Raw genomic sequence first — 24,387 nt, 5'->3', positions numbered from 1 at the left:
GGGAATTTTTTTAAAATACATGCATAAAACCAAATATATAACTCTTTGTAAAAATAATTTTCTAAAGAATATTAGTTTTTTAAAAACAATTTGAAAAAAAAAAATTATGTAAAAAATAATTTTTGTAGAATATAGAAAACTAATTAAAAAAATATAATTTATAAAATCAGAAAAATCTAAGAAAAGAAAATATAAAACAAAATTAAAAGAATATTTGTAAAAAATCAAATTTTATAAAATTGTAACAAAATAATTTTTTTTAAAAGCCTAAATTTTAGAAATTATATAAAAAGAAAGTTGTAAAAAAAATAAGTTTAGACTAAATTTGTAATAAAAATTAAAAAGAAAAAAGGCAGGTTAAAGTAAAAAAACAAAAGTTAAGGGGCTTAAGATAAATGGAAATGTTATTTTGTTAGTATGGTAATTTAGGAATGTTTTATAAAAAGAACCGTTAGAAATCGGAAGTCGAAAGGGTTGGGTCGGTGTATTCGCGCTTAAAATAACCTTCTTCACTCATCCCTCTGGCTTCTCTCAAAACAACATACATACATGTTTCTTTGAAGAATAGGGTTTTATTTGGAGGTTCTTTTTCTTCTATCGACACCACCGTTTCCTCTTTCTTTCATTCCCCGACGTTCAACAATCCTCTGCGTTTCCCTCTTCCTCTGTTAGGTAACGTTCTTGATTTTTTTTTGTGTGTGTATTTCATTGATTTCGTTTTTGTTTTTGTTAGGTATTTTAAATTAGGCTAACATCTTCAGGCCTCCCTTCATCACTGGGGCTATTGGGTTGTACCTTTATTATTTGTAGTTGTAGTATGACGTCTGGTTCCGATGTCAGTTTGGTTCACCGTCATCATCGATCAAGAAAAAGAATACATGTCTTTCTCCTCTGATTTCTAGGTTGTAAGTTTAATTGTGTGTTTTCTCCTCCGATTTCTGGGTTTCTTTTTTTCTTTCTATTTCTCGTCCATTTATTTTTTGTTTTGTTGGTTTTTTGAAGCAGGTCACCTAATAGAAATCACCCATCAAATGAAGATGATTGGTCAAACAATAGTTAAGTTTAAATAGTCTTGAAACCCAAAAAAGTACTGTTTAGTTGTAGATTCTTCTTCTGTGCACTTTAGGTGTTTGATGAAATGTCTTAATGTTATTGGATTAAATTATTGAGCTATTAGAGATTCAATCAGGGAAAGAAAATTTATTGTTTGTAGTTTTAACTCAATTAGAAATAGAAGTGTATTTGGTTCTAACTAAGAGTTGCCTATAATTAATATACGTTAGGCTGAAGTGTTAAATTTCCATATTTGAAACAGATTTTGATTGTCATTGCTACAAAAATATATGGACTTATGTTTGTAATTTTCTTACTGCAGGATTTTTAGAGATTGACAATTGATTTTTTGGGGGCATAAGAAAAGTAAGCTTGAATCTTAATCAAATGAGGATACTTCCAAGAGGTGTTGTGATTTTTTTAACAATTTATATGCTGAGCTTTTTGTTTCAAGGCTACTACAAAGATACGTTTTTAGTTCCATTGAATCTCAAATAAGGGTGTTGGGTGATTTCTGTCTTCTATCCACTGAATTACAAAAGATATGAGTCTGTAACTTTGTTTGTTTATTTCCAGAAATACCCCTCTGCTCCTAAAAGCTTGTGCTTATATATATATATATATATATATATATATATATATATATATATATATATATATATATATATATATATATATATATATATATATTATCTGCAGGAAATGATGGGATTAACTTACTTCATGTTGAATCAATCAGAAAAGATGTTGAATATTCCACAGAAACACCTTCAGTACTTATTTAGTATGCCTGGTAGATCTTTACATCAGAGAAGGAAATGCCTCATGGTGGATTGAAATGTTAAAATCAAGTGGTCAATATAAAGAGGTGCTGATGTATACTTTCGTATCTCTGATGAGGTAATAATCATGTTAAGAAACTTTTTTTTTAGCCAAATGAATTATGTTAAGAAAGTATGGATTTCACTTCGTTCTTTCTGGTGATCTGTACAAGAAATGGGATCAGGTATTGCAATTTTTGTTACCTTATCATATATCTTAATACTTTAATAGAAGATAATTTTGTTTTCCAATTAGTACTTAATAGATAATTTCTATTATCGAATATATGAAAATAACCATACATTTCAAATTATTTAAAATGAGGTTTTTGACAGGTCATTCTATGAGGGTGATGATAATCCAAATGTATGCATTGTGCATGATATATTGATGATTTGCTCATTCTACAACTTTGATCTTGGTTATTGTCAGGTAACATGCCAATATTATTTATAGAGTAAATTACAATTTTGTCCTTGTGATATTTCGTTAGTATGGTTTTGTTGCAAGATTTGTCCCTGATACTGATGGTGTTGCAAAATGCCAGTGAAGTCCAAGTGAAATATGACTATTTTGCCCCAGTCTTTTTCTCCTTCATCCTATATACCTAAAATATCTCGATCTCCATCTTAAACTCTAATCAAACCAAAATCCAAAAATTAAACTAAACCTAAAACAAAATTAAGATCCAGGGTACCAACAAACTGAAGAAAATAACAGAAAACTAAAGGTTGTTAGGTTAGTTCTTTTTTTTTTTTTATTTTTTTTTTATTTTTATTATTATTATTATTATTATTATTATTATTATTATTATCATCTTGATTTTGTTTTAATTTTTGGGTGTTGATTGAATTTAGTTAGGTCTTTATGATTTAAGATGAAGGAGATTGAGAAGATGAAGATTAGGGCAAAAGAGTCATTTTACTTTAAAACCTTTTTTTTAATGCTGCCAGAGACGAACGTTGCAGCAAAACTAAATTTGATTGTTAGTTATTTGTGTTTTTTTTTTTAAATTTTTTATTATACACAATATTCTGCTAATGTTTGTAAGAAATAATCTTTTTCTTTCTCACAGGGCTTGAGTGATCACTCTCCAATATTCATTATCCATCATGAAAGATGAATCACAAGTTTTCTGGTGTTTTGTTTTTTTTTCTTTTTTTATGGGAAGATTAGGTCCGAATATTAACCGTGATCAAGGGTTTTTTGGTCATTTAATTTGAAATTTGAAGGAATTTGACAGGGTTGAATTGTGTCTGGATTTTCAACCAAATGCACCATTGAATGGAATCCACAATTCCAATTCTTGGCTGCAAATCAATTACCAAAAATAGTATTTCAAGAAAATCCAACAGAACTGAATTCCGTCCCAATTGTCAACCAAACACGTCATGAAATGGAATATCGAATTCCAATTCTGTCGGAACCCGCGATTCCATTTGTTAGCTGCAGTTTCTAACATGTATATTATTACTGTTTTGATATGGCAGCTCATGTCACAACTACTTCAAACAAAACAACTGCTTCTGTTTACTGGATTCTGATATAATTCAAAAAGGCAAGTAAGTTTACTCTTCTACCCTCACAAACTACACTACTAATTTGACAATTTAGAAAGTTTTTTTTTTTTTTGGAAAAAGATGGTATTATGGTGGCTCAGTTGGACTTAATCACATCATGTCAAAATTGTTGTTTGTTTTAGACTTCATGGGGGGACAAAACTTGACATTGTATTTTCATTTGTATTTTATAATCAGTAAGGCTTATTGATGAGTATGATAAATTTATGTATTTTATAATCAGTAAGGCTTATTATTGATGCTCAATAAGGTGTGTGGTTATTGCATTGAATCTCAAATAAGGGTGCTGGGTGATTACCACTGATTACAAAAAGATCATATGAGTCTATGACCCTGTTTGTGTATTTCCAGAAATACCCATCTGTTCCTAACCTAAAACTTATGTTTATTTATTATCTTCAGGAAATGATGGGATTAACACACTTCATGTTGATCCAATCAAATAAAGATGTTGAATATTGCATGGAAAACACCTTCAGCAGTTATTTAGTAGACCTGTTTTTTTTTTTTTTTTGAAAAAATATATATATATTTGTAATTTATTCATTTCTTTTATTTATTTTGAAAAGTGTTGTTTTATTTAGTGAATTGGGACATCAGGGAAGGGAAATGCCACATGGTGTGTTCTTTGGTGGGTTGAAATGTTAAAAACAAGAGGATGCTGTATCTCTGATGGGGTAATAATCGTTTCCCTTTTGTGAATAAAAATGTTAATATATGAGAATTTTGTTAAAAAAACTTAAATTTTTTGCAGGAACCTGTTCATTCACATCTTATTGTTGTGGTCATTATGTTAAGGAAGTATCGATCAAGGTATTGCAGTTTTTGTTACCAGATCATATCTGAATAATTAAATAGATAATTTTGTTTTACTATTCATTATCGAATATCAATGTTGCTGGAAACAATAGATGAATGATTTATCAATCTTCTTAGAGTAATATTACGTTTTTGGTCCCTGAGTGTTGTGTAGCTGATTTTTTCAAAAATATTCTGTGAACCACAAGTTCCCTTATATTAATTACTATTCTTAGTTCCAATTCCTTTGACAAAATGCATTCATTACTCTGCAACAAGAAAAGGTTTTAGAAACCAAATAAAGCTACATAACATTTTTATGGTGGAGAAAAGGAAAAGAAGATGCTTCTGTGAATCAAAGTTAACCTTAACACTATAAAACACTTGATGCTTTTTATGTTTTTATTTAGCTTTTCTGTGTTAATGTTTAAAGGTACATTATTGAATCTCAAAAAAGGGTGTTGGGTGATTATGCCTTCATGTTATGAAATTATGAACTTGCTTTATCAAATTGCCACTGATTACAACCTGACAAAGCATGGAAACAATATGTAAGTGAACAGGTAGCTCTATGACCCTGTTTGTGTATTTCCTGAAATACCCCTCTGTTCCTAAAACCTGTGCTTTATTTTTTATCTTCAGGAATTGATGTGCTTTTTTATCAAAAAAAAAATGTTGAATATTGCATGAAAACGCCATCAGAACTTATTTGGTACACCTGGTACAAATTATATTTGTTATTTAGTCAATTCTTTTTATTGAACAGCATTTTAATTGTTCCATGATTGTTTTTTTTTTTTTTATCAACTCTAGATTTCATATTCATATACACATATTCTTACATTGACTTTATTTAGAAGCCCACATCTTGTATCTTTATGTTGTACCTATTTTTAATATGTTCCATGGCTCATCAAATAGTTTGCCTCATGGATAATTTGACAATTCATTTTTGATGGAAAATGTCCTATTCCTCCAAAGTACTATTTTAGCGTATGTTGTTTTAGATTGTTTATTATAGTAGTAAGATAATATACCATAAAAGCAGTACCATTTTCTGATATTACATTCTTTTGTGCTATAATTTGATCTTGTTTAATTGATATTAAACATCTCTGAAATTTTCATGTGCCATAAGGGGAAATTTATTTCTAATTCTATTCCCTCCTCTTTACTTCTGAAATTTATTTCTCATTCTTGATACAGTTAAACAACATGTTCTTATTGCTACAGTTTATCCTTCTCAGAAGGACCATGAAGCCTTTGATCATCCTGTTACATGTAAGTTTTTAAAGTCCATTGTTTCTCATTTTCACATTAAAATTACATGGTTTTGTTTATGTAAGTACATTTCCTGTGATACAATCTGTTTTTTAATTTTTTTTTATCAAGTAAAACTTGAATGACATGGAGTTTTTCATAAAGTACAGTTTTCTGGAAAAATAACAATTCTATATAACCATCCGTAAATATAAACTTTTTCTCAGTTTCAACAGTTATAGCATTGCACTTTCATCTTTTTTTTTGTTATTAGAGCATTATGCTTTAAAAAATTTACACAATATTAAAATTGTACTTTTTTTCTTATTGTGACATTATAGTTTGAATAATCTACCCATTAATTTATAGCATCGAACTTTCAATTTTTTTTTCTTTTTAGGACATTATACTCCAAAAAGATTTACCTAATTAAGCAGTGAAATGGCTTTGTATTTGTATGACATTTTCTAAAACTGCCATACTTCTATGAAGAGGAGAATTTTTCTATTTGGGGACACCTGGCATGCTCCTTTGGCATGCCTCTTTTAGAAGTTGTATACTCATTTCTGTTATGTTTCTCCATGTTTCAAAGTTTTTGCTCAGATTCTTGCATGTTTTGTAAATTTTGGGTTTTAATTTTTCCTTTTTTTTTTCTTGATATATTACATCTGATGGGATTGATATTTAGCATGCAAATAACCCTATTTTTTTTTTTTTAATAAGTGCTGCCTAGATAACGGCGTCTTATATTTACTGGATTTGTGTCTATATCTATGATTGACTTGATAAAAAAAATGCTTTCTTTTAGCAAAGAATTCAATCTATTTTTTATGTTAAAAAGTTCACTTAATTAAAAAGTTATTAATGTCAAATTTATAATTAAGTGATGCTTTCTTGTCTATATCAGTGGCCTTTCTCTTGCTCTTCCATGAAACCCCCTTCCCCCTATGTACATATGTAATTATTGTGGTCCGGTTGTTAAAATTTGCATGCTGTTCTTTTTACTCAATGAAATTTATATAATATGGATACAATAATAGAGATTATAAGTATTAACAGATAGTAGTCTTGCTACAGTTAAACAGCATGCATGTTCTTATTGTCACAGGTTGGTGGTTTAGGTCCAAAAGGGAATCTTTGGTCCTTATTTCAAGGTTTCATAATGTTTTCGGTACCTGGGTAGATGTTAAATTAATAATGAAAATGACCATTTTGTCCCTGTCATCTTCATCCCTTTCATTTCCATTTTCATCAAAATTTCTCTCCTAGATCCTTAGAAATAATCATCATATATGTTGAAGGAGCCAAATTAAACCCTAACTCCCTAAAAAACATAATAATCTTTTTGAAAATACTATACTCATTTCATGGTGTGTAATGTGTTTGGTCTCAACTTCAAACAGCCTATATGTTAAATTTATGAAAAAGACCATTTTGCCAATGTCTTTTTCATCTCTTCCATTTCCATGTTAAAATTCACCACTTGTCTTCAAAAATTAGCTGTCTTTATGTTTAAGGAGCATAATAACTTTAACAACACAGATGTTAGATATTCACCACTTCTCTTAAAAAATTATCTATCTTTTGCATGATATATTATTGTTCACTTAATTGTTCTACAACTTTCATCTTGGTTATTGCTACTATTATTATTATTTATAGAGTAAATTACAGTTTCGTCCTTGTGATATTTCAAAATTTATGGTTTTCATCTAGATATTTCTTTTGTTGCACAAGTGGTTGATAAAGTGTAGTTTTGTTGCAAGGTTTTTCCCTGGAACTAATGCTGTTACAAAATGTCTGTGAAGTTCAATTGAAATGACTATTTTGTCCCCATATTTTTCTCCTTCATCCTCTAAACCTAAAAATTCCTCAATCTCCATCTGAAAATCCAATCAAACCAAAACCCAAATATTAAAACTAAAACTAAAACAAAATTAAGATCCAGGGTACCAACAAATTGGGAAAAAAAAGACCATGGATCTTGATTTTGTTTTAATTTTTTTGGGTTTTGATTGAATTTAGTTAGGTTTTTATGATTTACGATGAAGGAGATTGAGAAGATGAAGATAAGGGTAAAAAGTCATTTTACTTAAAACTAATCTGTCATTTTATTTAAACATTTTTTTTACACCATTAGTGCCAGGGTCGATCATTGCAAAAAAACTCATTTTGATTGCTAATTATTTGTGTTTTTTTTTGTTATACTCAATATTTTGCTAATATTTGTAAGAAACAATTTTTTTTTCACAGGGTTTGAGTGATCTCTCTTCAATATCATTATTCATCATGAAAGAGGAATCACAAGTTTTCTAGTGTTTTTTTTTTTTTTTTTTTTTTTTTTTAAGGAAAGATTAGGTCCAAATTTCAACCGTGATGGAGGGTATTTTGGTCATTTAATAAAAAAAAGAGTAATGAAATTGAAACCACCTGCCCTCATGAATGGTTGAAAAGGAATTTGACAGGGTTAATTTTCAACCAATTCTTGGCTGTGAAGCGATTACTAAAAATGGAATTTCAAGAAAATCGACCAGAACTAAATTCCGTCCCAATCATCAACCAAACATGTCATGAAATGGAATCTCGAATTCCAACTCTGTCGGAATCCGCGATTCCATTTCTTAGCTGTGGTTTCGAACATGTCTATTATTGTTTTGATATGGCTGCTCATTGCACTACGACTTCAAACAAAACGATGGATCTTCTGTTTCCAGTGGATTCTGATACAATTAAGTAAATTTACTCTTCTACCCTCACAAACTACACTACACTACTAATGTGACAATTTAGAGAGTTTTTTGGGAAAAAGATGGATGAGAAGAATCCTCAATATATATTATACGTAATACACAAGCTAGTTATCAGCCTAAATTACATGTGCTTATTTATTATCTTCACTTCAGGAAATGATGAGCCATTTTTATTAAAAAAAAATGGTGAATAAAGCAGTTATTGCTATCTGTGTATCAGAAGGTGGATTGAAGTTACCTAATTTTCCCTTATACATACATACATACATACATGTTCATATCAGTTTATCTTTCTTCTTTGTTAAACATACTGAGATTCTTCAGTTGCCAAAGCAGACAGATTAAGGAGAAGCACATCAAAATGGTAAATTCTTTTGGTAGCAATTAACAATTTTAAACAGTACAAAATTCAATTTTAAACAGATCAAACACCCTCACTGGGTTTCTTTCTCTTTTTCTCCTCCATTTATCTTTTGTTTTGTTGGGTTTTTGAATTAGATCACCTACTCTGCACTTTAGGTGTCTGATGAAATTTCTTAATTAAGTTAAAGAGTTGTTTTGCAGGTGAAAATGTTGTTGGATTGAATTATGTAGACAAAAGTAAATAATCACAAACCAAACCAAACCAAATTAAAACTTTTTGAGCCATTAAAGATTCAATTAGGGAAAGATAATTTGTTATTTGTAATTTTACTCAATTAGAAACAGAAGTGTGTCTTGAATCTTAATCAAACGAAGAGGTGTTGTGATTTCTTTGTGGGCCTGTTTGTGTCATCGCCTCTCTTCTTATTTCTGAGATTCCAAGAATAAAGAACACAAAGTCTTTGTTACGTTAGAATGTTTTTTTTTTTTTTTTTTTTTTTTTTTTTTTTTTTTTTTTTGTATTTGTAATGTTCTCTGTTTCTAAATCTCATTGTGTTATTCATGTTGCAGGAGTTGTATTTATCAAAAGATTTAGATGTTTCTGAGAAATGTTTTTATTTATTTATTTTCAAGTAGGTGACAAATGAGTGGTTAAAACAGGTTATTACTGATGCATAGAGCCATTGCGTATAGAAACTATACCCATCGGTATGTTTTTCAGCTAATTATACACCTAGTGAAAGTTGCACACAGTTGTAAGAGTTAAAATTTTTATCATTTTAAAGCCATTCATTTATTTCCCCTTGCAGCTTCTCATAAGATACAATTTGGTTTTGTATCTTATTTTATAGTGTGTCTTACAAGTTCAATTGTATACTATATATGTGTGTGTGTGTGTGTGAAGTTCATAATTGCATGTGATACAGAGCAAGTGAATCACTCTTCTGCACAAGCCATATTTTGTGTGCCACAGACATTACATATTATAAGTTTCCCCAGTTGATATTTATAAATGGTTAAAGTTGCTGATGACTTTGACATTGAGCTTTTTGTCAGAGATTCCTTCTGATACTGGTATTATGGTTAATCATTTTCTTATCAATTGCACTGATAAGAAGATTCTTTATTGAAATCATATGGTTAATCATTTTCTTATTAGGACATTCTGCTTTGAAAATTCTACCCAATTATATATAGCACTGTACTTCCATTTATTTCTTATTGCAACATAACATACTTTGAAAAATCTGCCCATTTATAGATAGCATCACACTTTCAATTTGTGTTCCAAGGCTACTACAAATTTACACTTTTAGTTCCATTGAATCTCAAATATTATAAGGGAGTTGGTTATTGATTCCAGCCTTCTTCTATCCACTGGTTACAAAAGATTATATGAGCCTACGACCCTGTTTGTGTAATTCCAGAAATACCCCTCTGTTCCTAAAACTTGTGCTTATTTATATCATCTTCAGGAAATGATGGGATTAACATACTTGATGTCGAATCAATCAAAAAAAGATGTGCTTTTATTCAGTGAATTGGGACATTAGGGAAGGAAATGTTAAAAACAAGTGGTCAATATAAAGAGAGGGTGTTTGTGTGTACTTTCTTATCTCTGATGAGGTAATAATCAATTCTTGTTTGTGAATAAAAATATTATATATGAGAACTTTGTTTGTTTAAAAACTTCAATTTTTTTGCAGGACCTCTTCATTCAGCTGTGGTGCTTGAACAGACATCTTATTGCTGTTACCTTTTTTTTTAGCCAAACGAATTATGTTAAGAAAGTAAGGATTTCATCTCATTCTTTCTGGTGGTGATCTGTACAAGAAACGGGATCAGGTATTGCAATTTTTTTTTTACCTTATCATCATATATCTTATTACTTTAATAGAAGATAATTTTGTTTTCCAATTAGTAACAATTTTCATTATCGAATATCAGTGGTTCTGTAACAATAATATATGAATGATTGATTTATCAATCTTTTTAGAGTAATATTACATTTATTATTTTTCCTATAAAGTCACTGTACTTAGAAAAACTAATTGCAGAATTATCATATCTAAGGATTTCATGGTTTCATAAACACCTATATGTTAAATTTATGAAAATAACCATTTTGTCCCTGTCATCTTAATCTCTTTCATTTCCATGAAATTTCAACAAAAAACTAAACCTTAAGTCCCTAAAAATAGAATCTTTTTAAAAATGTGGTACTCATTTCATTGTGTGATAATGTGTATTGTTTGGTCTTTGGGTCTCAACTTCAAACAGCCCATATGTTAAATTTATGAAAATGACCATTTTGCCTATGTCTTCTTCATCTCTTCCATTTCCGTGTTCAAGGAGCATAATTTAACCTCAACAAAGAAATCAATTCTCTTAAAAAATTATCTGTCATAAATGTTTAAGGAGCATAACTATACCCTAACCCCCGAAAAGATTCTCTAAAAATTAAATAAACTACATTACAGGTTGAAGTATACATATGCTGCTATTATGGATACAGAACAAAGTATATTGCTTTTATCAGTAAAGAAATTTAAGTATGTTGCTGTTATGGGTAGAAAATATAAGTTCATTGCTATTATGGTTAAAAAAAAAATTAAAAGAACATTCCTATTATTGATAAAAAGTATAAGTATGCTGCTATTATGGATAAAGAATAAAGTACATTGCTTCTATTGGTAAAAAAATGGAAGTACGTTGTTATGTGTAAAAATTAAGAGAAAAATAAATTAAATAATGTTATTTATGTTATACAGTGGTCAAGCTTTTTGGATTATGAAGGCTGAGTCATGGATCCAGACGCTTTAAAACAGAGAATATTCTATAGGGGCAAAAAGAGGTTTTTATATTTTGTTGAAATTTACACATCGACCCTTTTGGCTAATTTTAACTAAATCTGTTCATGACATGTAATTCCAGGTTTATGCATTCTTAGTGGGATCTTATTCATACCATTCAACAGTATGTTGTCTCAGTTAAAAACATTAGAGTACATGACTATCAAAAACCAATTGCAGGTAAATGACTATTGTGCCCTCCAAGTTCTATCACCCAAATATTATATTTATTGCGATTTATAAAAAGGTTTACAGAAATTAGAGAAAGGAAGGGTTTGATTGAGAAAGATGTGGTATGAAAATAACCATACAGTTCAGATGTGGTTTTTTTTTTTTTTTTTTTTTTTTTATTTAAGTATTTTATTTTTGTTTTTAAGGTAATGATATATTGTTGACTTACTCATTCTACAACTTTGATCTTGGTTATTGACAGGTAACATGCCACTATTATTATTTATAGAGTAAATTACAATTTCGTCCTTGTGATATTTCAAAACTTATGGTTTTCATCTAAGATATTTCATTTGCTGTACAATTGGTCAGTAAAGTATAGTTTTGTTGAAAGTTTTCTCCATGGTGGAACTGTTGGTGTTGCAAAATGTTTGTGAAATCCAAGTGAAATATGACTATTTTGTCCCTCTCTTTTTTTATCCTTCATCCTGTAAACCTAAAATTCCTCAACTTTAATCTTAAACTCTAATCAAACCAATACCCAACAATTAAGCTAAAACTAAAACAAAATTAAGATCCAAGGTACCAACAAATTTATTTAAAAAAACCATGAACAGTAAACTAAAAAGATTAAAGATTGTTAGGTTAGAATTATTTTTATTTTATACTTTTGGATCTTGATTCTTCTTTAATTTTTGGGTGTTGATTGAATTTGGTTTGATTTTTATGATTTAAGATGAAGGAGATTTAGAAGATGAAGATAGGGCAAAAAAAGTCATTTTACTTTATCTAATTAGTCATTTTACTTTGTGTTATTTATTTATTTATTTATTATACACACAATATTTTGCTAATAATTGAAATAAAGAATTTTTATCTCACAAAACATGAGTGATCTCTCTCTCTCTCTCTCTCTCTCTCTCTCCATTATTATTCATCTTGAAAAATGATTCATAAGCTTTCAGGTGTTTTATTGGAATGATTAGGTCCAAATTTCAACCGTGATCAAAAAGGCATGCACTCTCAACTCTTTCTTTGCGCTATAAAATGTCCTCCCTCTATCTCAATATATAACAAGGGTATTTTGGTCTTTTAATAAAGAGGGAGGAATGAATCAAAACTGGCATTCCTTCTGCCTGCCCCTATAAATAAATGGTTCAAGCCCATCAAATATGAAATACCAAGGAATTTCACAAAGTTGCATTCCGTCCGAATTTTCAACCAAAGGCACCATTCAATGGAATCTCGAATTCCAATCCCACCGGTATCCACAATTCCAGTTCCTAGCTGTGATTATCAAACATGGAATTTCAAGAAATCCAACATAAGTGTGTTCCATCCAAATTGTCAACCAAACACGTCAAGAAATGGAATCTCGAATTCCAACTCTGCCAGAATCCGCAATTCCGTTTCTTAGCTGTGGTTTCTAACATGTCTATTATTGTTTTGATAGGGCAGCTGGTGGAACTACTCAACAGCCCATTACACAACTGCTTTCTGTTTCTGTTGGATTCTGATCCAACTCAAAAGGCAAGTAAATTTACTCTTCTACCCTCGCTAATTAAAAAGTATCACATGGTTTCAGGGTATTTGAATACGATAAAACATTAAGGTTATGGGAGGTGTTACGGACAAGGTAATAAACCAAACTGTACTTTGCTGATTACTAAATATACATGTAAAATGTCTAATAAGGTAACAATAATAAAAAAATCCTTTCCATATTGGCCTCATAAGTTTGTATGTTGCAACTGAATGCTATTTAGATGCAAAGGTATATAACCTTCTATTAAAACATTATACTTTCATAATCAAATCTATTAAGACACTGTAATTTTATTATTTTTCCTAGTCACTCTACTTCCACAAACTAAACATGTTTGTTTTTGGTTACTAGTTATAGCATTATAGCTTTAATTTTTTTTTTTTTTATCAAGACTTTATTTTGAAAATCTGAACTTGCTTGATTTTGGTAAACATATATAGCATTTTATATTCAAAATCTAACATAATTAAATGTTGTAATTTGTATTTCCTTTTCTTATTAAGACAACAAACTTTGCAAATTTTTTACCTTTGAACTTTTTCTTATTAAAACTTTACACTTGGAAAATCTAATATTATTAGACATTATACTTTTTTTCCTACATAGATAATGTACTTTGGAAATCTAGACAACTACAACATAGTACTTTTAATCTGGCCTATTAAGATATTTTCTTCTATTTTTTTTTCCTATTAAGAAAATGTTTTTTAAAATCTAACCTATATATATACACACACACACACGAAAACACAAATGATTTGTGAAAACGAAAACAACCATTAAGGATGAGACGCATGTATATTTGAAATAAAAATAAATGTTGTATTAAGATAATTTAAAAATATACTCGGAAGGGTAAATTTGGAATTTGCATTAACCGCATTAAAACTTTACACTGACTTTTATACTTTGAAAATCTAACATATTTAGACATTTTACTTTTATTTTTTCCCTACTTAGACACTATACTTGAAAAATCTAGACAATTATAACATTGTATTTTGAATGTGTAGACAATTGTAAAATATAGCTATAAAGATTTTTTTTTCTTATAATCTTTTACTATTAAGCCATTGTACTTTGAAAATCTAAGCATCTATGATTTATGTTCCCATCACTAACATTATACTTTCAATTTTCTTTCATATTTCTGTATATCTTTTTTCATATTAAGACAATGTGCTTTATCTTAAATATTACTATTTAAATTATAGTGTTATACTGCTAATATCTAACATATTAAGACTCATTTAATATTTCTTTAAAAATCTCACCTATTAAGACTTTGTAACTTTAAAAACTTCTACCATTCAACCTTTTTCTTATTAAAGCAATACACTTTGAAAATCTAATATTATTAGGACAACATTTTATTTTTGAAATATAACATATTTAAATGTTATCTTTTAACTTTTTTTTTTTCTTATTAGGATAATACATTTTGAAAACATTGTACCTTTCAAGTTTTTTCTTGTTAAGACTAACCTCTTTGAAAATCTAAGATATACTTTTATGAACAGGTTTGCCACATGAATAAGGAAAGTCAAAGATGGAGTTCTAATGTTTGTCCAACAGTGATAAGGAAAATGAATCGCTTTGGAAAGAATATGAGGTATATTACTAATTTTATGCATTCTAACAATTATATTAATCATAACAAAGATTGTTACTAGCTGTCTAAATTATTGTAGATTTTTGGTTGATTTTTCATTGCCAAGGAAATGTGTTTGAAGCTAGATGAGGATGTGAAAATCACAATTATTGGAATTAATTTCATCCATCAAACACCTTATGTATATACTAATTAATACTTTTCTAAAGATAAATATCTTGAATGTTACTCTTCAAACATACTCGAAACAATCTTTGGCCCCAAACTCATTACATTAAGCCATTGCCCCCCATTGGCAATGAGGATGGTGGTTCTTCTTCGTCTGCAAACCTAGTCACTTTGGAGTAGTCGGTTAGGTAGAAAGGGGGTGTAGTGGGGATGATATAGGTTGCCACTTTTGTCAACATGTTTTGGCATTTTTTTTACATGTACATTAATTAGTACACCCGTTGATTGCAGCATACTTCCACTTGTTCTTTTGTTACCATTTTAGGATGCCTTTTTTGTGAATTGTTTAGGCATTTTAGTACAAATGGATGGCTGCTACATATTGGTATTATGGAATTTAACTATATGTAATGGTTACACCCCTTCTTATTATGTACTTTTAAAAAAATTACAAATACCATTTTCTGCAATTATATTTCAAAGAGTACAATATAGGTGTACTATTTTGTGCAATCTGCTTTTAAGATGTACCGTTTAGAATAATTAAAACACCATTTTCTGCAATGTACTTTTAAAATCATCCAAATACTATCCAAACACCATTTTATGCAAAATGATTTTAAAACCATTTTATGCAATGTACTTATAAAATCAGTGATCCGCAGGGTCGCTGGAGCTGGCGCTGAAACTGTCAACTGGGGGCAATTGGCCTTCTTGTGGCCCCTCTGGTTGCAGTGGAAACACAACAACTCAGACGTCTGGATAACTGCTGCCGGAGCAGTGCAATCCCTGCTATAGTGTCCAGGCTTGCCGCACTTGTAGCAGCCTAATGATCCCAACCTGCATGCCCCCTCGTGCGTCTTGCCGCATTTCCTGCAGCGTCCCCGTTCCTGTTGCCGCATTTCCTGACTGACCCTCTCCTGCCTTCCGTTTCCGGATGTGCTCCAAGTCTATCTCCCTCTCCCTTGCCCTGGCAATCATAGAGTCCAAGGTGAGGCAAGCTGAAAAACTAACGTGCTCCCGGATATCAGCCCGGAGCATGTCGTGATAGCGGGTCCTCCTCATCGCCTGCATACTGGGGCACCAGCAGTGCCCTCTCCCGGAACTTGGCGGTGATCTCCGCCACATTCTCCGTCGTCTGTCTCATGTCCAAAAACTCCCTGGCCAGCTGCTGAAGCTCGACAGTCGGCGCAAACTCCGCCCTGAACCTGGTCACAAAATCCGACCAGGTCATAGTCTCGATAGCTGAGGCTCCCAACGAGTCACCCACTGCCTCCCAACAATCTCAAGCTCGGTCCCGTAAACATCCTGTTGCATACCTCACCTTCGACCCGAGGGGCAGAAGCTAGTCAACTGTGCAGACTCGATGTCTGCAATCCATCGCCTAGCAGCAATGGGGTCTTTCACCCCGTGGAAATCCGGTGCACCACTGCCCCTGAAGTCCTTAAAGGACAGCGTGCGAGGCCCCGACTGGCCAGATGCCATGTCGCTCCTGAACGCCCTAAAGTGATCCTCCATCAACTCGATGATCCTCTCCTTGATCGACCCAAAGATGATGGGGGTCGACTCAAGGATGCCTCTGGTAATCTCTCTGACGCGATGAACTCGCGTAGTCCCTCATCGACTGGCTCGGAACCTGATCCCGAACCTGACCCCTCTCCTAAACCGCCATCTATCGGCCTCGAACGTAGTACCACCATTCTGTAATACAGGAATAATAACTGTTAGTGATACTAATACTTCTTGAGGGATCACATCTACCACAAGTTCCCTGGTCTCATCTTGGCCTCCCTTGGCTCGGGTACGGATCCTCTGCTTTCAGTAGTACGGGCCCATACTACCTTCAACATCTATCCGTATCTTCTCGAAGAACTGCCTCGACTCCACCAGATCCCTTCCACTACGGCTGATCACTACTATACTCATCCTAGGCTTGCCCTAGAGAAATCTCAGGCTCCACCCTACCAGGTCCTCAGCTGCTGAAGGCCTCTTAGTAGTGCCAATTGACCATTACCTGAATACCATCACATGTGGTGAGACTCGGATAATCCTTCGAGTAACAGGTTCATCCCTACAACGGTTAGACTCAAACGAGAGCTGTGTAATAGGGCCAAATCCAACACTCTAAGATTATTCAACCTTGATCACATGTGACGTGACGTATTCACCTAATGGCTAACTCCCACCACTCAGAGTCCCACAAAGCACAAAGCAACCATCATTCGAGCTAAGGGAACAATTTCAAGCAAATCTGCTCTCATAGAGAAGAACTAATCTAGCATACAGAGCTAAACTCATAGTATCAGGCATAACCTAACAGGCTATCCTATTGCTGTCTACTCGACTCTATCATGCAATTTTTTTTTATACAGCTAAAACACATAAAGCAGGCACATAAGGCATCGTTCCTAGATCCTTAGTCATATTCTAGCATTCTGTTCTACAAAAGCTGATAAATATAACATAAACTTGTATGGGTACTTTGGGGAATACTTACTTGAGCTCGGCCGGTCGCGCACATCACACACTTCGTTCTTTCTCAAAACTATTTTCTCATTTTTTTTTGAAAACATTTTCCTTTAGAAAATCTTTCAATCCCTCGATTTGAGTTCAGACACCCCCGAAGGTGTGTCCGAATCCCTCAAACCAAGGCTCTGATACCAACTTGTAACGACCCAATTTTCACGTCCAAAAATTTTGTTTATAAATCATTACTTGGAAATCATTAATAATTAAAACATTGTATAATTAAACCATTTTACATTGAAAACCAAATTGAAATCCACAACATTTAAACAACCAAAATATCAGAGTATCAATCCTAGAATAAACTCATAACTGCGGAAACAAAAGTGTGTGATATGCTGCTACCGAGCCTGCTCCTTCCCCTTGGCTGAAGAGGTACCTGAAACAACAACTAAAAAACGTAAGCACAAAGTTTAGTGAGTTCCCCCACTGTACCACATACCATAATAATCACATAACATACATTTATCGTCAGGCATATCTGGGTTGCTCGACCTACCCCTTCGGTCCTTTGGACCGGATGTTGCCTAGCATACCTGGGTGCTGGCCTCCCCTTCGGTCCTCTCGACCGGATACTGGAGACTACTTCTCCCCTCTACTACTACCACATAACATGTACCACAGTATCAGAATCTATCTAGCATGGCTGGGTATAACTACCCCTTCGGCCCTATTGACCGGATGTCTTGGGACTATCTCCCCTACTACCACTAACACATAGCATCACATCATACTAGCACATAAGCATGGAACAGGTAGTAGTAACCCTAGATGAATATCACGGAGACAATCATCCACATACAACTCCTACTGGTGGGCCGGCATTGTGGCCGTAGATCCACCGCTACTGGAAGGTAACTCACCCCGAAGTAGCTGCTGGTCTGGTCGGGAACTGACTGCCTACTGCTGCTGCTGCTCCGGAAATCCTCCGGCTGCAACTCCCACAACATACTCAATCAATCACTGCTAACTGTCCTTTGGGTAAAATGATCATTTTACCCCTGATCATGTCATAAGTCAAAGTCAGAGTCAACTTTTAGTTGACCCGACTCGCCGAGTTGGCTCTCCAACTCGCCGAGTCCCTATCCAATCGATTGCCCTGGATCTCGTCCCTACTCGTCGAGTTAGACGTTGACTCGACGAGTTCTCCTTCTAAATTGAGGTTCAAGTCCTTCATCTTACTCGCCGAGTTGTATGAACAACTCGCCGAGTTCATCTTCATCCGAAGAACACATATGCTGCGACTCGCCGAGTTGTATGAACAACTCGCCGAGTTTGTTCTTGATCTAAGGAGATTGCCTTGAACTCGCCGAGTCAGGGCATTGACTCGTCGAGTTCCTCCATGGATGAGTTTGGCTTCCAACTCACTGAGTCACACCCCGTGACTCACTACTCCCACTCAAACAACGAAAAGGGGACAAACTCGGAGACTCGCAAGCAGACTCGCCGAGTCAGATGAACGACTCGCCGAGTTGTTACCATGCAATCACTATATGCTGGATTCTGCTTGAATCCAGCTTATACTATCCACAGAACTGGGTTCCTAGAGCATGAATAACACGTAAAGTTTTAGGGTTCAAAATGCACCAAATGAGTAGATCTAGGGTCTTTATGTAATATGGGTCCGTAAAGGCAGTAGATCTGAGCTCTTGGAGCTCAACCATGCCTAGATCTAGAGGCCAATCAGCTTATTACGAATTATATTGCACATGCAAGCTTGGGGAAGGGCTCAAGAAGGACTTTAATGGAGTAACAAGCATAGAAACAGAGGGAAAACGAGTTATACCTCCAAGAAATTACTGAGAGAACACAAAGATGCTTGACTTCCTTCCCTTCCTCTTGATCTACTCCTCCTCCTCAAAATCTTCAAGAAAACACACAAAAGGCCTCAAACTCACAAGAACAAGGGGTTAGAACGTATGGAGAGCTCCTGAGGGTGAAGGGGGCTGGCTTAGGGCGGAAATGAGGGCTTAAATAGGGTGCAAACCCCTGAAACTTAGGGTTTCATCAAACAGCGGTGACTCGCCGAGTCCAGGATATGGACTCGCCGAGTCGCCAACTTAAACATGTCCCGGGTCCCGTCTCTACTCGGCGAGTCGGACCTATGACTCGCTGAGTCCAAGGCTAAAAATGGAAATTACTCAAATAAGATTTACGTACCAGGAACCAGGTGCTACATATAGAACAAACAGGTAAAATTTATATTTATTAAATTATATTATAGAATTAGGGATACATTTTACAATTATTTTCAGGTACAATATGATATTTGTTCCTTTCACTGCAATAAACAATCATGAAAAGACAATCAATGTTGGAGTAGGACTAATATCAGATGAAACAATTGAATCATACTCTTGGTTATTAGAAGCTTTTTTGTCATCACATAAGAAGAAACCAACAATGATTCTGTCAGACATAGATGTAGCATTATCTTCTTCAATAGGAAAGGTGTTTCAAGGATGTACTCACAGATTATGTATGTGGCACATAATGTCAAAAATGCCATCAAAGGTAACAAAAAATTTAATTTATTGAATTAAAAATAGCTTATGAAAATATATTAATAAAATCAAATTTAACTTGACAGATTGACGCTGATTTAGTTTCAAATTCAGATTTCAAGAAACGCATAAATCAACTAGTTTGGAATATGAATATTGAACCATCAGAATTTGAGAACAAATGGGATTTGATGTTGAATGAATTTCATTTGAAGGATAATAAATGGTTGGCTGATATGTTCAACAAGAGAGAAAAATGGATTCCCTCATATTTCAGAGATATACCAATGTCTTTTTCCTTCAACATCTTCTCTGCAACTCTTTTGAGCATGTCTTTTGACAAATGGACAATTTCTAGAATCATGTTGAACCAACGTATTGCAAAATTTACACAACCTCATTTGTGTGTTATACATCTTATTTTGATGAAAAATATACATTATATTGAAATATATATTATTAGTTATAACTTACACATAAATATATATGCCACTAATCTTCCGAAATATATGTTAAGACTATTTCAAATCATCAACTACATATTCAGAATCATTTTACTTAAAAATATTAAATCTAATGCGATTGAAAAATATAATATTAGTTATAACTTACACATGTATATATATGCAACTAATCTTCCGAAATATATAATATTTTATTACCTAGTAAAATCTTTCATTTATTACTTAAATCTATTCAGAATTAACAATTATAAAAAATATAAATATTCATAAATGCAGAAGTCAAATCGACTTAATTACAATAAATACAAACAATCCTTTCATATAAAAAGCTTTTCATCTAATAGTAACTTTATATTTTATATTTAAAAAAATGAAAAAAAAAATAATTACTAAAAATATAATGTAAAAACTATAAATAATAACAAGATTATAATCTCATTATAACATACAAAAAAAATATTTATTTTATTTATATCAAATTAATAAAAGAAGGTAATATATACCGATTTGTTTGATAAAATGCAAAAAAAAAAAAAATAAATAAATAAAATTAATTCATAAGAAGATAAGGATTATCATCTTCAATGTATAGATACCATGATTACCTAAATCTACAACCGCCATAATAGACTATAATATTTATTGAAGCAAATGATGGCAGAAAATTAATTACCTACTCTACTAACTCCAATTGTTACCGCTATATATTCCTCCTCAACATCACCATAAACTTAAAGAAAAAAAAACTATCCATTGATGGCTTCTGAATCATCGCTTTGGGTAGTTCGGAACTCCTCGGATTATCTTGATCTTTACGACATATATGGTATGTTCTTTATTGTTAAAATCTTATCCTATTAATACTTATATAATCTTCTTTTCAATCTTCATTCAGGGTGGGAAAACAAAAAGTACTTCACAATGATGCTAAACCATGGAGGTAGTTTCCACTACTACCCAAATCGAGATTACATTGGAGGCAACATTGACTATATAGACTTCATCGAGGTTGAAACTTTCTCTGCAGAGGTATTTCATACCATCTTAAGTTCTTTTGGTTATGATGTTGCGACAACATATGCATACTCTTTAGTCTCGTTTGCTCCTTTAGACGTTGGTCTAAACAAGCTTGCTTATTGGAATGATTTCTTGAACTTTGTCAAAAAAGTTAAAATAGATGGGTTTTTTTTTTTGTGTTCAACAAGTTTATTTGGAGCATAATCAAACCACTGTTACAAACTTCTTCCCAAAAACATTAAACTTTGCAACCAACAGTTATATGTGCACGAAACTCTATTCAATGGTTGCATCAAATCCAAAAATTACTGTTTGGGAGGCTAGGATCATGCTTTTTGACGAATTCAACTTTTGGATAAATGTTGACAAACTCATTGAAGCTTTGGATTACACAAAGTATCAAGTGAATCTTCTGGGTAAGTAGATGAAGTTGCAAGGTGAAAAGGTGGGAATTTGGGTTTTTGGGTTTTTAGATTTAAGGAAATGGTGTTAGTATGAATATTTGGTCATTTATATAATATGTTTATGTGCTCTAACTTCTTTTGGGATGACTGTAATGGGGATTGTAATATATTTATAAATATTATCGATGGTGGTTGTTAGTTTGTTAATATTATATATGATTGTTGATATGTTACTCTGAAAATTGTAGATATGATGGTTTTAAAAATTGTAGATATGATGGTCTTAAATATGTTAATATTATATATGATTGTAAATATGTTAACTTTAAAAAAGATTATACATATACAATCAAAATCAAAAACATAAAAATGTAGCCACACTTTTCATATATTATTATAAACTTATGTTTGTAGAAGTACATTAAATTCAACCTAAACAAAAACAACCAAAAACAAACACACATTTAAAATACTTCATAACAAATTGTTTTACTTACTCATTCATAACCATTACTATGAATACTTCTACATAAACATAGCGACTTGTTGTTTACTTCAACAAACATATATCAAGGACCAAAAGCAGCTAACCTAGCTGCTATATTGATAATGCCTTCATGATACATTACACGGCTGTCATTTGCAGAAAGCTTTTGAGATTCAACAAGAAGTTGTTGAACTTCATTTTTCATTAGATTCACTTCACTCAATAGAATTTTCATAGAATATCTTCTTCGAAGATTTCTAAGTTGCAAAATCTGCTCAACACTTTCCATTTTAAACCCACATTTCCATTGAGCTAAAGGACCACCTTTATAAGTTTCCATATGACGCATCAAAAAAATCCCACAATCATTACTGTTACCTCTTGTTTTCCACGTCATATATTGATCAACAAATTCCATTTCATACATAACTGAAAAAGCCATAAAATGTTTTATGTCTTGAAGATATCTACCAAACATATATTTATGCATTTAAATATAAACAAAAATTCAATATCCATTATAAAAAAAATATAATTCATGAATATAAATAAACATTTAAACAAAAAAATACAAACAAACTTACCAGATTTTGAGTTAGATGTGGGTATGGTTTTTCAGAAGATTTATATAATATGTTGTCCAATATGACAGCTTTGCGGTTTTTAAAATCAAAAACAAACACAAAATAGTGACTGTTTGCACATGCAGGAAAGAACATCTAAATAAAAATAATCAACTTCACAATAAGATACAAACACAAAAGGAATAAATTTTACAAAGAAAAACTAAACTTACCAAATCAATTCCTTTTAAATTTCTTCGTTCTTTAGACTCTCCCAAACAATGAAAAACATTTTCTTTAAAATTCTGGTACACATCATCATATTTACATGCTTCACTATGCATGTATGCAGGATCCTAAATACAAAACAACAATTCAGTTAACATCATAATAATATAGAAACAATAACTAACAATTACTATACGTACCAATACTGCTGTCTTGAAGAAGAAACATGAAGGAGTGTCCAAATTCCTAGCTCTCTCATCATAGTTCAACACTTCAACAAAACAATCAATAGTCCCGGAAAAAAGAAATTCTCCCGGACATAAGCTCTCAAACATGTATCTTTCCCCACGTTGTCCATTTATGCTATGAAAAAGATCATCCCTATTAAAATAAAAATAAAATACATTAAATTAAATATTCATTATATATAAAAATATATATACATATACACAAACACATTACGTTCGATTCCCACATAAACTTAATAGCCAATTAGACTTGATATTCTCCTCCTTTGTCAAATTACTATCAATCTCAACAGCTCGTACAACAAATGGAGACCTAAGCACTGGAGGTAACGTTTGACTTCTCTTTGGTCTCGATGAAATCATATCATTCTCAAGTATTTTAACTTTTTCACTTTCATCATGAGATTTAAGTACATTTCCTTTGACTGAAGCAAAACTTATTCCAACAGAAACAAAATTATTACTAACATAACTATCAACACCTGCATTCACTTTTGGAGGAGTATACATGTCATCCTCAATTCCTAAATTAAAAGAAGGAATACCCTCAACTACACACTTTTCCTTATGACCACCCTCGCAATCCACAGGCAACTTAGTTTCAATACATCCAGATTTGCCAAACGAATTTGCCAATCCATATTTATTAACACCAACGATGTTGTTAATAGACTGCCCAAAATCTCGAAATTCATCAAACTTATCATCACAACTACTGCTTTTTCCACATGACTCGAAAGTATTCGCATTTATAATTACTATGACGAAAATCTTTATATGCAGAACATAACTCTTTCACCTTCAATCCATAAAACTCTATTATTTTCAAATTTCCATGCTTTTTAAAGGCTTTATCCACTTTCTTAGACATATCTACTAAACACCACTTCATTTCTGAATGAAACTCTTGATAACAAGAAAAAATATAAAAAAGTATAATTAATATCTAAAACTGAAAATTTAAACATAAA

The 24,387-nt window shown here is 32.1% G+C and overlaps 1 protein-coding gene across 21 annotated transcripts; it reads left to right on the top strand.

The window, feature by feature from the left end:
- Positions 1–460: 460 nt before the first annotated feature.
- LOC128125940 (protein FAR-RED ELONGATED HYPOCOTYL 3-like) lies at positions 461–22,097 on the top strand. Of its 21 annotated transcripts, none has more exons than XR_008223256.1 (19): positions 461–672; positions 734–1,055; positions 1,376–1,601; positions 1,753–2,307; positions 2,951–3,437; positions 3,858–3,944; positions 4,040–4,132; positions 4,210–4,268; positions 4,687–4,804; positions 4,896–4,965; positions 5,460–5,534; positions 10,102–10,252; positions 10,333–10,471; positions 11,398–11,480; positions 11,561–14,807; positions 15,641–19,693; positions 19,757–20,015; positions 20,092–21,295; positions 21,365–22,097. XR_008223256.1 is itself a non-coding variant. In XM_052763561.1 (7 exons), exons 5-7 carry the CDS (start codon positions 19,632–19,634, stop codon positions 20,737–20,739), a joined length of 969 nt encoding a protein of 322 aa, XP_052619521.1. In that variant the 5' UTR covers positions 7,824–10,252; positions 10,333–10,471; positions 11,398–11,480; positions 11,561–14,807; positions 15,641–19,631; the 3' UTR covers positions 20,740–22,097. The 21 variants fall into 21 exon arrangements, 1 of the variants encoding a protein (XP_052619521.1); XR_008223255.1 differs by having other exon boundaries at positions 4,896–4,974; positions 5,487–5,534; XR_008223253.1 differs by having other exon boundaries at positions 4,896–4,974.
- The last annotated feature ends 2,290 nt before the right edge of the window (positions 22,098–24,387 follow it).

This window comes from Lactuca sativa, chromosome 5 (genome assembly GCF_002870075.4).
Source record: "Lactuca sativa cultivar Salinas chromosome 5, Lsat_Salinas_v11, whole genome shotgun sequence".
NCBI classification, from domain to species: domain Eukaryota; kingdom Viridiplantae; phylum Streptophyta; class Magnoliopsida; order Asterales; family Asteraceae; genus Lactuca; species Lactuca sativa.
Note: the sequence above shows the minus strand (reverse complement) of the source record. Positions and strands in the feature narration are given on the sequence as shown.